Source organism: Rhyacophila brunnea, unplaced genomic scaffold (assembly GCF_057557595.1).
Source record: "Rhyacophila brunnea isolate RB1 unplaced genomic scaffold, BYU_Rbru_1.0 scaffold_4, whole genome shotgun sequence".
Lineage (NCBI taxonomy): Eukaryota > Metazoa > Arthropoda > Insecta > Trichoptera > Rhyacophilidae > Rhyacophila > Rhyacophila brunnea.
In genome coordinates, this window is record NW_028233068.1 from 9922682 (window position 1) to 9941206 (window position 18525).

The following is an 18525-nucleotide window of genomic DNA, read 5'->3' on the forward strand; positions in this document are numbered from 1 at the left end:
TTCAAATTTATGAATTCAAGAATGATAACCGAATCTAAGATAGCCTAACCTAACAAATAATCCAGTATACCGGCTATTTTCAAAATTTGGTGAAGTGTTAACCGACAACAACCGTGTTTTATTTAGACACGAATTTTATGCCTGTACTACACGACCCAAAGAAGTTGGTCGGTCTTTAATATACAGCCATATTTTTCCGATACCACATTTCATAGTGAAGTGTGCTACGGCGAACTGCATACGTGCAAGTTTCCGGACACGTGTAAAATGTGAAAAATATATCAATCCTTTTATATTTCTCTGATTTTTTGTGGATAACGAAAGGTATTGTTAACAAATTTAATTATTTTGATACAATACATACAATGTTATCATACTTACCACTTACGTTAAAAGATACCAGTGCTTTGTAGGTAGGTAGATGAAGGAAAGATTTTTCTGACATTGCGGACACGACAAAATCAATTTGGAACGGTGTTAGTGTAATTTGAAAGTAACGATACCAACACCTAAATGAGTCGCTTGCACTGCAAGAAGCATCTGACACAAGGAACTCAGAAATAATAGGAACTGAAATACCTAATAGGTGTGGAGAAGCAGGCAACCGATCTCAAGTGTGGAAGAATACGGGATAAACTTAAACACGTGTCAATAATACGTCATATGTCGAATACTGAGAACTGCTCTCGGTTTATGCGATAACGCTCATTTAATATCGGTGTATTGAAGGTTGCAATACACACTATTGCACGTCTATAATGCGTGGTTCATTTTCGTAGGACTCCGTAGGACCCTGCGTCAAAATGTACTGTATTGGGATATATCCGAAAAAATGTGACGTCACAAAGTAAACAAAAATTTTAACGTACGGTGTTAGCGTCATTTGAAAGTAACTGGTGTGGAGAAGCAGGCAACTGATCTCGAGTGTGGAAAAATACGGGATAAACTTCAGGGACACGTCCCCATATTATATCGGTTAAGTGTGAAGATCTTCTCAAGTCATTCATGGGTTAGACCCGTGGTTGGATCATTGCAACTTGAATTCTAAGAGGGATAGCGTATAAGCTATCAAAAAAATATATAGCGTCTTGCAGATAACGATAATGTTTCTTCCCATGACAGCTTGCTTCCCCGGACAAAATACCGAATTGAATTAATATTGGATGACGTCTATGACTTGAAATAATGTCATTATGTTTTCATGTACTTAAAGGATTTTTTGGGCAACGATGGTCGTTATGGCAATAATATTTGCTGGTCAGCTAGGCTGGGGACAGGTGGTGAGGTTTCTGACCAATCCCACTGTTGTGTCGATCAAGAAGGATTATAGGGAGTGGACTACCAGCTTCCCCGCCATCACGCTTTGCTTGACTGACAGAGTTGACGCGGATGCGGCTGATGAGTTCATCAAAAAGTAAGTTTGATTTATTCCAATTATTTTTTTTTACCATGTCCGATCCTAATAAGATCAATCAGTGGCGGCTCGACGACTTTCTAGGTGGTGGGGTTTAGCCATTAATTATTAAATATATATACATACATACTTTCTCATATTATACATTATGTATCAAACTAATAATAATATGATTTTATAACTGAGGAAATGAGTACGTTTTCAGAATAAGTAATATGATTATCTGAGTCGTTACTTAATTACATCTAAAAAGCATGCTTAAAAATATTAACTGAATTAATAATAACAATTATTATAGATTTACCATTATCAGTTTTGAACAACGACAAACAGCAAGCGTTTTTACTCACCTATGGGGTTATTTGATTCGCTCCCCAGGATGAGTATACTAATGTAAAGGCATTCGCATCCTTTGTCGAATGAGATTTGTACCACGGCGACGGGTTGGGACTGAGTGACCCCACCCCGGTCAGCGAAAAATAGACGCCATAGCTTTCTTAATTTGTACAAAGATGTTAGCGTAAAATAGAGCGTATTTAATTAAATTAATACCTTGTAATCATAATTATGTTATTTTATTACATAATTTACAAGCATTGCTTTATTTATTTGTGTAATAATAATAATAAATATCTCTATACAATTGCGACGTGTTTAGGCGGATAAAATAAATTAAATAGTTCATTTAATCACGTAATTAAGTAGGTATATTATGATAATGATAAGGATATCGGAAGTGTATTTTTGACGTGATAACGATGTGGGGATGGTCCCTACAAACCCTTAAGGTAGAGCCACCCCTGCATGGGCCTCCACAGAGTGGAGGTTTGTATTAACAGATTTGGTTTTTACGAGAAATGGATATCAGTCACTTGCTCAACCTGTTAAGTCCATACCCTGACTCAAATACAAATTTAAAAACAGTATGTGTATTTGCTAGACCCAGGATTCGAGCTTGAGACCAACGACGCTATAGGCCGACGCTTAAACCGCGCGGCCATCGTGGGGTATTATAATAAATATAAAATAATAATTCTGGGGTCAAATGGTGTACTTACGTGTACGTGTAGATCAGTGGTTCTTAACCTTGTTGGAGGTACTCACCCCCACTAGTTTCATATGCGCATTCACCGAACCCTTCTTAATTGCAAAAATAAAATATGATTTTTTCAAATTCAAAACATAGGTATATATTTTACTGGTGCACAAAATGAACCGTGCATCAACATCACTGTGTTCAAAGAACAAAACCATTAAAATATGATTTTCACACAAAAACAAAAACATAATAATGAATATTTACTGCAAATCAGTGTGTTTTCTGCTGTTGCCTTTCAGAGACCAGTTCAGAAATGCGCGGCTTTACCTTGGCAAGTGCCACTCTCGGTCATTTTCGCAACAAAGTCTGTTCCTTTTCTTCGTTTTTATATCCAGCATCCTCGAAAAGGATTGCTCGCAAAGATATGTTGTAACAAACGGTATGAAAATCACCAGAGCTTTCTTAGCAATAACAGGGTACGTTACCATTTTTTGTTGACACCAAAACGTTGAGAGCGTTTACCTCCGCCGAACCCCTGGGGTTCGATCGAACCCAGGTTAAGAACCACTGATGTAGATAAAGTGGTTAGTAAAATAGCGACTGACTAAAATATATTATTTTACTCAATTAAAAAAAAAAAATACGTACTTTGACAATGATGTACAATGACGTACTTTTTAAAGGACCTGGAACGTCACGTCAGAGTCGCCAGAGGAACAATTCGAATATTATCGGTCATATGTTCGCCTTGTCGCATCCGTCTCTTTCCGCTCGAACCTCCGTCTCTTCTGGAAATACGAGAAGGATCCAACTCTTGACGGCATCCAGCTGATGTATGTGGCGGCCAGCGTCTCTCCAAAGATAATCATCAGGTCCAGTATGCACATCAGAAACCACAGGGTTGTTTGGGAGCCTGTAATGACCGAGATGGGGTTGTGCAGAACTTTCAATTCAGTTTTTTCAAGGTAAAATAACTATGTTTTTACTAGCAAATAATATTAACAGGTGGAACTACCACCATCAACATTCTCATAATCTTCTCCCTGTTTCCATCTATATCATACGATCACGCGAATGTTCTGTATTACTGTCTTTGTTCTGGTGTTTTTGTTTGTGAGCTGCTGCATCAGCCGAACATAGCTTTCTAGACTCGCCCGGCTTTGCCGAGCACGCCATCGTTAAACACAGGGGTAGTCAACCTTTTTATACCTACCTATCGAACACTTTTGTATCTCTGTTAGTAGTAAAATGTTCTAACCGCCCACCGGTTCCACAGTAATGATGGTTTATAACGTAAGGAAGTAACTTTACTTTCTGAAATTTATATAGTTACAAGTTACAGCAAGTTAAAGCATATAATAATAATCACATACCAAATACTTTATGTTATACTTTGCGTACACTAAACTTATGCGAGGGCGATACAAATAGTATATTTTCTGAAATTTTAATTGTGATGGGGAATTTTATGAAAACATAATGAAAATGTTTTTAAAACCCCTACCGCCTACCACGAAAGCTGGAACGCCCACCATCTACGAGTATCAAACTATTATAAGATTATCATTTGTTTTCTTTCACGACCCGATTAAAATAAACAAATATTACAATTATTCAAATTTTGAATTATCGATTATACGTGTTTGTTTGTTCGTCTTCTCCCTGCCTCGCTTTCTCTTACACCTTTTCATTGGTTTTCTCTAAAGCGTTACAGATATTTTATAGGTATTTTTAGTTTGTTTTTTGTCAATATAACCAATCAAACTGTGCCTAGATATTACACGTTACAAAAAGAAATTTGTACAGGTTTCAGAGTGTGGAAACTTGGCGGTTGCAGCTGACAGATAGAACGGCATTCTCATCGGATACTTCCGAAGAGCAACTCCTTAAATGTCATTACATGAGTCGGCAATGCTATGCTAGATTCAGCATACTGAACGCAACTGGAATGGTAAGAAGGCACCAGGAATAACTCCGTGACTATTCATTTTTGTATTTTTCAATTTCACTCAAGCTTCTCCATGATGACAAACGTTACCAACTCATTGTTTTTCTTGTCAGATCTAGGATTTTCAAATACGTATCTTGCGTACGGTGTTAAAACTGACGTTTTCTAGCTTAAAATTTCTCATAATAAGCTACACTGCTACACCATATTTGCCTGTTGACATTATTGGCCATCTGTACCTTATTTTTACAATAAAACAAATGTAACATATTATTATGATATCTAAATGATTATCATATTTCGTACCTACATTATTTTTTAGTTTAATGACTTAATTAATTATTAGTTTCGAAACAATACATTCTTATTTGTTCTCGTGGAAGCAATTATGATATTTTTTAGTTCTGATTTCTAGACATTTTTTCAATTTTGAAAAATCAAACATTTTTCGGTCAATTTTCCTATCTTCTTTTATATTTTTGTCGCCACTGTCGATACCATCGATAACACCTGATAATATAGATCAGTGGTGCACAACCTGTAGTCTATATCAAGCAAATTAAGAATTTTAAAATTTTAGGTGAGCCACACATAGGACGATTTTTTAGCGCAATTGATAAAATAAAACGCATTTTTCTAAATCTTTTTTCTTTGTAATTTGATATCTCAGACAATGATTCTATTCTACGAGAGACTGAAATTTTTGATAATTGAACATCTTCAATAGCTGAAATAATTTCCTTATTATTTTTAAATTCTTGAAACAATGTTTCTAATGCAGCAAGCATTGCTTCTTTAATTATGTTGCCGTCGTCAAAGGGTTTTTTGTGCAATCTTAAATGAAGCAATTGTTGGGCAACTAATGTGGCTTTCAATTCTGTCACTTTAGATTTTCTTAAACTATTACTCTCGTCTTTTCGCCAGTGGTGATTGCCGACGAGGTGTTGCCACAGTGAGTAGCAATTTTGCCAATGTTTACATACACTGCGCGCAGCCGCGATCGACATTAAAACGGGACGCGAGCTACGGGTTGGGCACCGCTGATATAGATATAAGGCATTTCTTAAACTGGAACTGTACTCCGCTTCGCATCAGTTCATTTTGAGCCCTGCTGATTGGGTGCATTTTTTTCTGGGATTTTTCTAATATGTATATTTCTGAAGTTATTTCAAATCATGTCGGTATTTTAAATTATTTCAATGAATGCTATATGTATTCTTATGCCTTGTGTTTTATGCCTACTTACTTTAAATTTTTAATCGTGGGGTTACTGCCAAAAGTTGGTGCTTTATGTACATGTTCTATATGAGGGCATTGGTATCAAAACTCATAATCTCCAGCATTTACCAGTATATATAAATGAGTTATGAATGCAGCATCGTTCTCCATGCTCATACCTACCATTCAAAATATATATTATTTTTCTATGCTGACAATCTCCCATACAAAATGAATGTGAAATCTGTGTTTATTTTCAAAACTTATATTCTCCAATGCCCTATGATTTTCTAAACTAAGAATCTCCATTCCAGCCAATGAGAAGGCAGCAATGAACTGTCATGGTCGAAAGTATTTGTTTATCTATCAAAGTGTAAGCATCTGTTCCAGTGGCGCACCCAGGGGGGGGGGCAAGGGGCCCTGGCACCCCCCAAAAATGAAAATGATCAGAATGATTTTAAGCATTGAAAGGCAATAAACTATACCTTGGGCTTAGACAAATAAAAACACTGCAAAAAAAAGATTTGTAATTATTCTCTAGCACCCTTTTTAGAAAAAATTCTTAGATTTTAATTTCTAACACAAAAATTTTGAAACACTAATGTCGGGTTTTTTTAATCACCCAATCCCTAATGGAACTGTCAAAAAATTCTCGGTGTCCACCCGAATTCCAGAGTGGTGTAGGTCATGCCTGGGGAGGACTGATAGGGCTCTAGCCTGGAGGCCCGGCGTGTCGGGTTGACCAGATAAGTGAGATAAACACACATCATAAACTAGCTTTAATTATAAAAAAACTCGCCTGCGGCGCTATTATACTTCATGGCCATGAACATTTTCAATTATATAATTGTGCAATATACTTTTTGGTTATTATGTGTCGATACTCGACAGCTCCATTATTAAAGTAGATATATTAAAAATCGCCAATAATTCACTGTATGCGTACCCTTAATTTGAAGTAAAACACGATTTGAAAAACGTTAATGTAGTCTTTCACACTGCCTTTAATCTTAGCGGTAGGTAGGGGGCCCGCTAAATATCCTAGCCTGAGGGCCCGTTTCAGGATGTGGGGACCATGGTGTAGGTACGCCGAGTGCAATAAACAAAAGGCCGATAAACGAAAAATTAGGCTGTGAAGAAGAAAAAGAGTCTATGGGACTAATTTACATTCTCCTCCTTGCCCCCCCCCCCCAATATTAAATCCTGGGTGCGCCACTGGATGAACATGTCCAGCATGGTCGCTGTTAGTCACTTCCAATCCGCCAGTCGCCGATGACACGCTCAACGGTTACCGCCACTATGCCTCCAATTTAATAAAAACTAGGAGAAACTGTACAAATATATCGCCGTGTATTGTGAAAATATGTAAAAATAATTATATGCTGAAGAAAAGAGCATATGGGACTAATTTGCATTCTCCTCCTTGCCCCCCCCCCCAATATTAAATCCTGGGTGCGCCACTGATCTGTTCCCCAGTTTTATTCAAGTTTTACTTAATTAATAAAATGTAATGAATTATTATTATATTTTATTATAATAAATTTATAAAATATAACTCATAATATCCTTATGGCGTATTTTATAAACTAATAATCTCCATAGACTCACAAGTTTAAATTGAATCTCCAAGTTTAAATTGAAGATATCTTAATGTTTGACGAAAAATAACATCTGTATTTACTATAGGCAATTTCTTTTGCGATCCTCCATCTAATAAAAACTATAATCAATTTGTTTATTCGTAACTGTAGCATGAAACCGGTTTTTTGGTTTGCCAAAAACACACATTGATGGAGATTCTGAGTTATGATACTAAGCCCCTCATATATAAGATGACCTTGAATTTTTTTCTATTTCTACATGCCTACATATTTATATATAATAGACACACAATCCGTTGTCAGATCTAAATACCTAAATTATCGACTTACCAAATTTCAGCAGCAACCCCACCATTTCAGTATTCAATATTCATCAAAGCTAGAGTCGACATTTTTTCTATTGTGTACTGACCATACCATTACTTTATTCAAGTTTTATGTGCACTCCCCGTACGAATTGGCTGAGACGAACTCAAACCCGACTACAATGGTTGGCGAGGGGCAAGAATTGGATGCTCAATACAGAGCTCTTCAGATCAGGTCATCTGAAGATGTGCGACCATTGACTCCAGCTCAACGACATTGCAAGTACCCCGACGAGCATATATCTAAGACTATTCCGGTAAGACGTTGTTTTTTTTACGAGGAGCTCAGACGTTGAGACGAATGACGTAACAATTAGGATTGCAATACCGAATGTAATTGTGAAAACATGTTTTTCGTTATTTCTTATTTAATACCGGTATTCGTTAAAAAAAACAAAAGTACTACTTACAGGTATATATTAAAATTTCTTTAAAACATTTTATAGCAAAAACCGATATAGGTACCTACAGTTATTATGTTGGCATTTAAAAATATCTATTGCTTACAATATTGTAGAACTGGTGATTTTTACAAATAATTTGAATATATTGATGATTTTAATAAAAGCCCTAAAAAAGGCTAGATAATTAAGTGCAAATAAGTGCGGCTGCAGGAAAAGTTTCTTAAATTCAACGCTTGTATAGTCATCAATAATAATAGAATAATTGGACATTTGTCATTTGTTTACTATTTCGAAATTATAATAAGATTATTCATCGCGACAATTATATAATTAATATTATATTTTTTGATAGATTTTGTTTTTTCATTAGCAGCACATAACTTATACCTAATTCATTTTCAAAAACAGTGTGCTTTCTTAATACCGAAAATTCCGGTATATTGGAATTTTAAAACCGGTATTTCTGTACTGGATAAAAAAAAAATACTGGAATACCGGTATTGCAATCCCTAGTAACAATAACATTCACGTGATACGCCTTTTTGACTGTATCGTCGCAAAAATCGGGAGCATGTTTGTTCTCCCAAGGTGCAGAACAAATGACGCCAATCGGAAGAGCAATGGGATCATTATGCCAACAGAGAACCTAGCGGAAAAATACGAAGCTTGCAATTTGAGATTTTTTTTTGATAATTTACAATTTCAACCGTATTAATTAATAAATATGTATCTGAAAACATCGAGTTTAAATATTGGGACCATACCTAAATAAGATTTCATATAAGTAAATAAAAAGGATTTCAAGTTTTACACATTTATATTATTTTATAAAAATCGATGTTTTTTAAAATAGATATAAAAAAATGTTAAAACTATGAATTAGTCAAAAATCTAAACGGTGAAAATTTTAAAACTTAATAAACTAAATTTTAATAATAAATATAACCATAAAAATAATGTAATAATAACGAAAGCTATGTACCAAATAATATGTGACAAATTCACATTTTTTTACAATAATTGTCTTTACAATTTATCTTTGACTTTAAAAAAAAAATCCTTTGAATGTTTTCAGATACATATTTATTAATTAATAACAGTTAAAATTGTAAATTATCAAAAAAAAATCTCAAATCGAAAGCTTCGTATTTTTCCGCTAGGTTCTCTGTTGGCATATATGATCCCCCTTAAGGCGAAGTCTTCACTGAGCCTTTTTTAAAGAGGTACCTAGTGGAAAAATACGAAGCTTGCAATTTGAGACATTTTTTTGATAATTTACAATTTCAACTATATTAATGAATAAATATGTATCTTAAAACATTAAAAAAAAAAATTTTTTATTTTAAGTCAAACATAAACTTACAATTGTAAAAAATGTAATAAAATGTGAATTTGTTAAATCGGACCGCACCCTATTATCACATATATTTTATGGTCATATTTATTATTAAAAATTAGTTTATTAAGTTTTCTAAGCATCACCTAAGCGATTTTTGACTAATTCATAGTTTTAATATTTTTTATATATATTTTAAAAAACATTGATTTTTATAAAAAATATAAATGTGTATAACTTGAAATCCTTTTTATTTATATTTATATAAATACCCACGGCACACTAAAGGTCTTCCCAGAATACCGCGGCACACCATACGTAAAACAATTTATACACCAAAACATGGACCCCACATACTCTAAAATAGCGTTTTTTTTTAAATGGTGATCTAGAGAAAATTAATGGTATTGATTGTATGCTTAGCTTTTTTTGTATTTATTAATATATCCACTCGAGTTATGGTTAGTTGTCGGGTTAAGAATAATAATTATTTGTCAAGTATTGACATAATAATAATAAACTGTATCCTGCAATCGCATGTTTTAAAATATTAATACTAGCGTAGTACAATAGCGCCGCAGGTGACTTTTTTTACTATTAGATCAAATTTGTAATTTCTTTTTATCTCATTTATCTGTTGACCTGCTACGCCCCCCCCCCTGAGCCTGGGTCCCCAGGTTAGAGTCCTGTCAGCCCACCCTTGTGGGGAACATGCACCAAAATTACATTAATTTATGTTTTTTTGTTTGATGAATAATTTAATGTACAAACAATGACGAAGAACTAAATATACATATTTCAATGTATTTGTATTATCAATATAAAAACTACTAGATATATCATAGAAAATCATAGAAGTTCAGTTTTAGCATCCCGTCGTTTCTCAATTCCCTTTGAATTTATAGCGAAAGCGCTTCTACAGAATTTTTGGCATTATTTGCAAAATGGATTCGAATCCAGTCGTATTAAAAGTAATGATTAAATTTCTTTTGCAGAAAAGTTAAATGTTTTTGAGAAGGATCCAAAATTAATTATTTGTTTTCAATGGTGGTCTGATAGGTCCTTTGGTACATTTGCAGAGATCTTAACTCCTTCTAATTTATCAGAGCACGTCAATATATTTTTATTGTCAAATATATTACAAGCCATATACGCAAATTTGGCTATTAAGTAAGTAGGACATATTGTATAGTATACAAAATTATTTTTGTTTTTTTTTTGAAGCGATGCACCGCGGCACACTTAGCGTCGTCTCGCGGCACACCGGTTGCGGAGCACTGCTTTAGAGTATCATAGAATCAATAACGCCGTAATAATAATAATTACAAGACGTATTTTAAACAACATCGATTTTTATAAAAATATAAATGTGTATAACTTGAAATCTTTTTTATTTATATTAAATCTTATCTTTCTATATCAAAAAATGTCTCAAATTGCAAGCTTCATATTTTTCCGCTAACTGCCTCTGGTAAGTAGAGGATTCACCATTATTCGTATTTATTCCAGGCCTACAGCAATTCTCTCTGCCAGATCGATTGCCGAGGCAGAATGGCAATGGTGTTCTGCGCCTGTAGACCGTTCTTCTACGTTGTTGGTGGTAAGAAATATACAGATCCACACTGTGACGTCCCTAGACAAAATGCCGCCCCTAGGCAGCGCCAAAATTCCGTCCCATTTTTTTATCATCCTTTCAAGACTGCAAATAGCTAAGAAATGTGTAATGTGAAATGGTACCACTAAAACATTCAAAATTAAATTTTTCCTCAAATGTGGGGCTTTTCTTATTCACAAAACTTGGGAACATTTGTAATAATATTTTTATAAACGATACAATCATGTAGCGACGCTTTGATACACAGACTAGAAGAGTCTGTCTTCTATAATCTGGCGTGCCGGTCCCCCCCCCCCGCTTCAGCATCTATCTCATTCTCTCCCATTGAAAACTTTCAACAGTTGAACGCGATGGCACAATGCTTACCGTGTGACGTTTACGCCAGTTTATAGAATACAGACTCTAAACTCGTGGACCATGTTTGGTAGGTGGGACGCTCTGTAAAGTTAAGTAGAGTAAAGAGGTTTATTTAAGTGAATATTTGGGGCTACATTTCAATCTTTTGCGGAGCTCGAATAAACTTGATTTTTATTTTACTATCAAAATCCTTCTTCCCTCTTCTGCGCATGCGCGCCAAGATCCGGCGCAGAAAGCAATGCGCAAAATAGTGTGTTGCCATTCTTGTTAAATTACATATTACCATACTTTTGTCAGTTTTATTATTTATTTATTTATTTATTTTCGCAATCAATCCTTACTATTTGTCGGTGTGATATCGATTATGGCCTCTCCAGATTCACAAAGACATCCCTAAATGGGGACCATTCGGGAGTGTAACACTAAGTTTAGGTAACTATTTATATATATACCATATGCTACTTCTCGATTTGCCGCCCTTCGAGTAACTGCCGCCCCCAAGCGACGCTCAATCTGCCTACCCCATTGATATACTACTAGATTAGCAGTTCCCATACAAGTGTCATTTTAAAAATGTACCACAAAAGATATTACGAATATCGTCTTATAATATTTCCTTATAGGTATAATGCATTAAGACCGATAACATGGATTCCCGAATTTCAACCGTATTGCCCAGGCTGTAAAACTAAATTTGCGTTCTTGGAATAGTGAATCTAAGGGTGGCTGCAACGCAAAGCAGACAGAGCAAGTCGTCATGCGCTGACTATTAGTTAGAGTAAGATGCAAGCTAGATTGGGCTTAGTCAGTAAGTTTTAACAAAGGCCGAGTCGCTGAAAATCGGGCGTCATTTTAAGAAGCATATGATTCATCCAGTAGTATATCAATGGCCTACCCCCACGGGACGTCACTGGATCGACATATGTGTGTATTACACTATTTACGAAATGGACCGTCCAAACGTCATTTAATTTGATGCAATGTTTTTTGGGGTAACAAACAAAATATTATATGATTCAAAATCGCAGTTCACCTTGGCAGTATCCAGTGGTGAGGGGTGGAGGTAGGCTGTTAACATTCGACATAAATAATGCCCACTAAACTTTGTCAGCCATAGTTTTTTTATTTTCATTGGACTAAGAATACAATTTGCACATTGTGCTGGTTAATTTTTAAAATTGAATTGAACCGTGCCTAAACCAAACCATAATATTTTATGTATGCTATGGTCGATCCGAAAAAAACAGTTCATTCTTTTTCAGTTATACCTACTATATAATATACAATATCGAAAAGTATGTATGGTTTAATGGCATAACTTTAGATATTTTATAACTAAGCGAATATTTTTTGAATATTATCTACTATGGCTTGGATTACGCAGGGTTTCATTTGAATTTTAAAAACTAACAAACACTATCTACACACTGTAGTCTTAGTTAAATGAAAACAAATACATTTGACTTTTAGTGTGCACTATTTATGTCGAATATTAACAGCCCACCTCTACCCTTCGCCATTGGTGGTATCAAATTCTCATATTATTATATGCATGTGTGAAAAAAAATCTATAGGTACGTACCTACTAATAATATAATTTGGGTATCTGTATGTCTGTTTAGATAATTAACATTGAAAACTACTTTATGGAGTTGGAATTGTAATTATCAAACAAATAATATAGCTACAGTCCTACAAACTTATCTAAAGAACGGTCAAAAATGGAACTACAAACTACTTGGACGCCATTTTGAAAACGTCATTCGAATGTCAGATTTTGTCCAGCTGCGAGTCTTGTTGGGTATTTTTCGACTGTGGGTCCCATCCATGGCCCACACATCCTGAAACGGGCCCCCTGGCTAGGATCTTTGGCACCCCCCTACCTATCGGGGATAAATCCAATGTAATGCTTCATAGTAGCGTTTTCCAAATGTTGTACGCGGTAAAATTAATGTGTCTATTTTTAGTGTTTTTTTAATATTTTAATACATCCATTTGAATTATGGAGTTGTCGAGTATCGATACAAATATAAAAATTGTATCGTACAAACACACAATTCATAAAAACACATAATTACTGAAAGAAAATAGCGACTTTTTTTACTATTAGGGAGAATTTGTGATGTGTATTTATATCACTTATCTGGTCAACTCGCCACGCCGGGCCCTTCCCGAGCACGGGCCCCGAGGCTAGAGCCCTGTCTGCCCCCCTTTGTGGGGGCCATGGTCCCATCCATTCTTTAGATAAGTTTGTAGATCTGTAATTTAAATTAATACCATATTTTGCCTATGCATATACCTAAACCGTAAGTATAGGAACATTGAAATTTTGACCGCCCTTTTGGTATTTGCTAAATTTAATATCAAGCTTATCCTTGAATTAGTTTTAAGCATCCTAAAATACATGTCTAAACTGAAAATCAATCAAATCATACGATAACTATGGGGGGGGGGGGGGAATTTACCGCCATATTGTTTTATCAGTCATTGTTTTTTTAAACCTGACCAGCGGGCCTATTCTATACACAAGCCCACTTTCGGTCGGCTACTGCGGCTAAATAGGGTAGGAAAGTATCGAATTATTAACACTTATTGTAACAATTACAATAAGTTAGCCGTCTGAACTGTCAAAACTGTCTATGTCGGTCTAAAATTTATCACAGCCAAGAGGTGCTGTTAAAACATAGTACTTATTGTAACAATTGTTACTAAATTTTTGTAATTGTTGCAATAAGTGTTAATAATTCGATTCTTTCCTACCCTATTTAGCTGCCGTAGCCGACCGAAAGCAGCCTTGTGTATAGAATAGACCCGCAGAAGCACACAACTATATTGTTTGTTATACTACTGGTCTAATACCCCGTTTCCACGTGTATGGATTTACTTTTGACTGTAGGTATTATCGCGGCCATAACAAGAAAATGTATGGGTAAATATGTATTATCCTGCAGTTGCAAGCTTGCATGCGTGAATCAAAAAAGTTTGGAAACTTCTGAATTTTCATGCGACAGTAGGGATTTTTTCGATCTGCACCTGTGCAGTAGAACGATAGTGGCGAACCTGCCAGAAAAAAACAAACTATACTCATTTTAAGGTTAACCGATATTCACTACCTGTCAAATAGTACCATAACATGATAACATCGCGTCTCGATTACTCTTGAAGAATGAGATTGGAGAGACAGTCAGCACTTTTACTTGTAAACAGTTATTGTCGCGATAGTTCAAAATACGCACTATTGCCGCCAGTAAATCCATGCACGTGTACAGGCGCTATAATGGTAGGTACTCGCTTACTGAAAGCAACAGTGGGGTAAGTCAAGTTTCGAGATAATTGAACTTTAATGTTTGTCTCATATAAATGAAATAGTTAATTAAGTATATATTGTATACATATTTTGTTTTTTCTGCCATTTATTGATATATTATGATAATGTTAGAATTTTCTGTATGCCATTATTAACTATGGGCTATTCCACTATTGCTTTGAAGTTACACGACAATTTTAAAAAAATTCAACAGGTATTCAATTTGTAGGTACCTACAGCTTTCAGCAATCGATTGGCATAATATGTATCTCAAAATCAACTTTTTTCATCTTATATCACTATTGCTTTCATGTACCTAGTGAATATTGTAAAGAACTATTTTTCTCATAGATGGTTTACCATGCGATACCAGAGGGATGGCGTGCATTGGACGTAACATGGAAATCTTGGTGAACCTTCCAACCAATCTGGCGAAATGTCAATGTGTTCCACAATGCACAGAAATTAACTATATCCCACACGTCCAGAAGATCTCCCAATGGTAAATAAAAAAAGCGATATTGATTTTGGATTTTGCATTATATCATTGTCAATTAACTGCGACAAATTTTTATATGGGTGGCGTTTTGGAGAATTAAAATATCTCTACCTGCAATGCTACGACATTAAAACCCTCCACACATGAATATATTCGTTAATATCAGTGTAGTAATAGCAGAAAGTCACAGGTTTTGTTTTTAAATAGAATATATATAATTGAATACGTGTATTAATGAAGGCTCTAAGTACCAAAAAGTAGTATTGCCTGTAGTTACAAAATACCGAGTCATTGCAGTAAAATTTCATGAAGCAGACCTTTTGAAAAATGTGGTTTTACAGTTTGAAGCAATCACGGCAGCTTCTATAATTTTAGGTATTAAGAACTCGCAAGTGTCAACACATCATCGTCAGCCATTTTATATTGAATGAGGTTGACCACTGTAGTGCTATTTACACCATTATAAATAAAACAGGCCAACGTACTTAGGTACAACGTCGACAGGTTTAAATATTTTGCTGTATTTTTTTGACTTGCTTGAGGCACTTAGACCATAGTTGAAGTTATTGGCGTTAGTATGTAGAACACTTTTCTAAAAAAAAAATCAGTTTTATTTTTATTTTTGGTACTTAGCGCCTTAATTAATACACGTATTCAATTAATATAAGTATAATATATATATATATATATATATGTACATTATAGCTGAACGTCTGGAAGTCACATACTTATTCAATATATTGCAGGAAAGCAGTTTGAAAATAGTTAATCTAACCTAGTTTACTCATTCGCTGCTGACTATATAATGATATTTTAATTAGCACCTTTAAAATGCACGTTAATTACATCGATCGGCCGCCTGGTCATTACGCGCATGTGCGTCTTCAGCGTCCAAAGTATTAAAATACTCACTCGCGTTCAGACTAAAACTCCGTATGTTGGACTTCCACTCTTTTGCAATTATTTTTTTTGGTACTGTTCGGTTATACGGAATACAGCGGAAAACTCATTTTGAAAATACCCGATATACTGGATTATTTGTTAGTTTGGGTTAGCTTAGGTTAGGTTAGGTTAGGTTTTATTAGGTTAACCTAACAAATAATCCAGTTTATCGGCTATTTTCAAAATGTGTTTTCCGCTGTATTCCGTATAACCGAACAGTACCCTTCCAGTTCCTCGTTCTCTTTTGTAACATTGGAACCCAGGTATATGCTAGACCAGTGTTTCCCAAAATGTGGTACGCGTACCCCCTGGGGTACGGGAAGAGTTTGGTGTGGTTACGCGCTGCACCGGGCTTTGGCTGCGCCTGGTGCGATAAGCATTAATACGACATCAATACAACATCCATGCTATAATGTTGATCGCATGCGGAAGACGAGCAATTGTTGGAATTAGCTTCAGGCGGATTCTTGACGGAAATAGCGTAGGTACTTTTACATCATTCTGGTTGTTTTAACAGAGAAAATCCTGAAATACATCTTGCCTTTTCCAACTTCATATCTATGTGAAGTTGCTTTTTCAGCATTAAATTTGTAGATATCAAGTCAAAAAAGGAATAGGCTTTTGGATATGGAACTGCATCTCAGATTAAAATTATCAACCAGGGAACCAAAATAAATTATAGTGATCTGTCTCAACTTAAACAATTTCATTATTCTCATTGATTATATTAAATGTTATTTTTTTAATATCACTTTTATTTATTTTATTATGAATGAATTTTATTTTTCGTTTGTTATTGTTTTGTTTATGTACTAAAAAGGAAAAAAATAAATATATTTTGATTGTTATTAAAGTATCTATATGCATTTTTTTGGCGAGGGGTATTCAGTGTTACGAAAATTATAGAAGGGGTACACAGACGTCGAAAGTTTGGGAAACACTGTATTAGACAAACAGTTGACTAAAATGATGACTCACTGTTGAATCGACAAAAGTAGAAAAGATCTCAACTTCAATTTAACTTACAAATTGATCAACATTGTGGTAGTAGATATCGGGTTCCCACTTATCAGTTGACTTTCAATTATTATTGTCATTCAACATGCAGTTGAACGACAAAATCGCGATGTGAGAACGCGACATAATATCGTCACTGTTCTGGCAGAAGACACTAATTCGAAAAAATGACATATTGAGTTAGTTATACCAAAATGTTCCTTATTTCAAATTTAACCGTCTGGAAACCTTCTTAATAAATAAACAGTCTTTATTTTAAAGTCATCCTTTTTACGATTACTTAATTAACTCACATGATAGACCATTTCAAACATTTTAACAACTTCAAAGTCAAATTACTCAAAATTAGTATTCTCCAGTTGGTGTGTTCTGCCAGAACAGAGACGATATATTAAAATAGTCATTGAATTACTAATGTGTTGGTATCATTATAGGAACTCATCTCAGCAATCTCTCTTTGATAGGCAAAGCTCTGTTAGATTCGCTTTGCAGATGCCCAAGGTACTCATGAGCAAGGATGTTATATTTTCTTTCGAGGATCTTGTTGGTAAGATGCAGTACCTCTTATTTTTATTAATCTACTCCACTCTATCACATTCATATATCAGTCATCACGGAGTCCTTTAAAAACTGGTAACCATTTCCTGATTCATCAAGGGTGCGTACTAAAATAATCATTTTTTTATGGTTTTTAGCTTCCTTCGGCGGTGTGGGGGCGCTCTTTTTGGGTATAAGCTTCGTATCTCTGATGGAGATCATCATCTGTCTGTGCAGACCATGTAAATATGTGCTGCAACCCTACGCTAGGAAACTCTGCCACATCGGAAAATTGCGCCAACCAGATCCATATAAATAATTGTATTTTACAATTGAATGATAATCGAAACTAAAATTTCTTTGCGTCGTGGAACAAAACCTATACAATTATAGTTTCTATAAAATATAGTGGCTTCAATTTTATTATTAGTCCTGGCGTCTAGGAATTTTCTGAAATATGAGTGTTCAGCAGTGGGTGAGCGGCCAGTTAAAATTGTTCTTAAATCAGCTTGTTTTAATACCTCCCCCAGTATCATAATTAATTACAGTGCTCGAAATGAACCGGAGCTGTGCTCCGGTTCGTGAAATTACCGAAATTACTGCTCCGTCTCGTGGAACAATGAAATAATGCGTCCCGGTTTGTCAATATTATTTAAAAAAGAATTAAATTCACTTTCTCCATATATACATATTTAAATTTTATATGAACCTTGTCGGAGTCATGGAAAAAATTATATTTATGACGTGTCGTAAACCCTGTTTTTTCTCCTGCGGCGCTGACAACATTTACATACCACAAGTTTAAACACTGTTATAATATAACCGTCTGAGCCAGCTATGTACATGATATAACTATAAAATCTTAGCCACTTATTTGGACGTAATATAGTTAAAATTAGATAAATGTGTTAATATTTTCTGAAAAT

At 34.9% G+C, this 18525-nt stretch overlaps 1 protein-coding gene across 1 annotated transcript; it reads left to right on the forward strand.

Annotated features, from left to right (window-relative positions):
- Positions 1-1229: 1229 nt before the first annotated feature.
- On the forward strand, positions 1230-17918 carry LOC147066841 (uncharacterized). The gene is made up of 8 exons (XM_085954755.1): positions 1230-1414; positions 3137-3368; positions 4291-4404; positions 7654-7842; positions 10835-10925; positions 14956-15106; positions 17497-17609; positions 17758-17918. The coding sequence occupies exons 1-8, from the start codon at positions 1230-1232 to the stop codon at positions 17916-17918; spliced, it is 1236 nt and encodes a 411-aa protein (XP_085810881.1).
- The last annotated feature ends 607 nt before the right edge of the window (positions 17919-18525 follow it).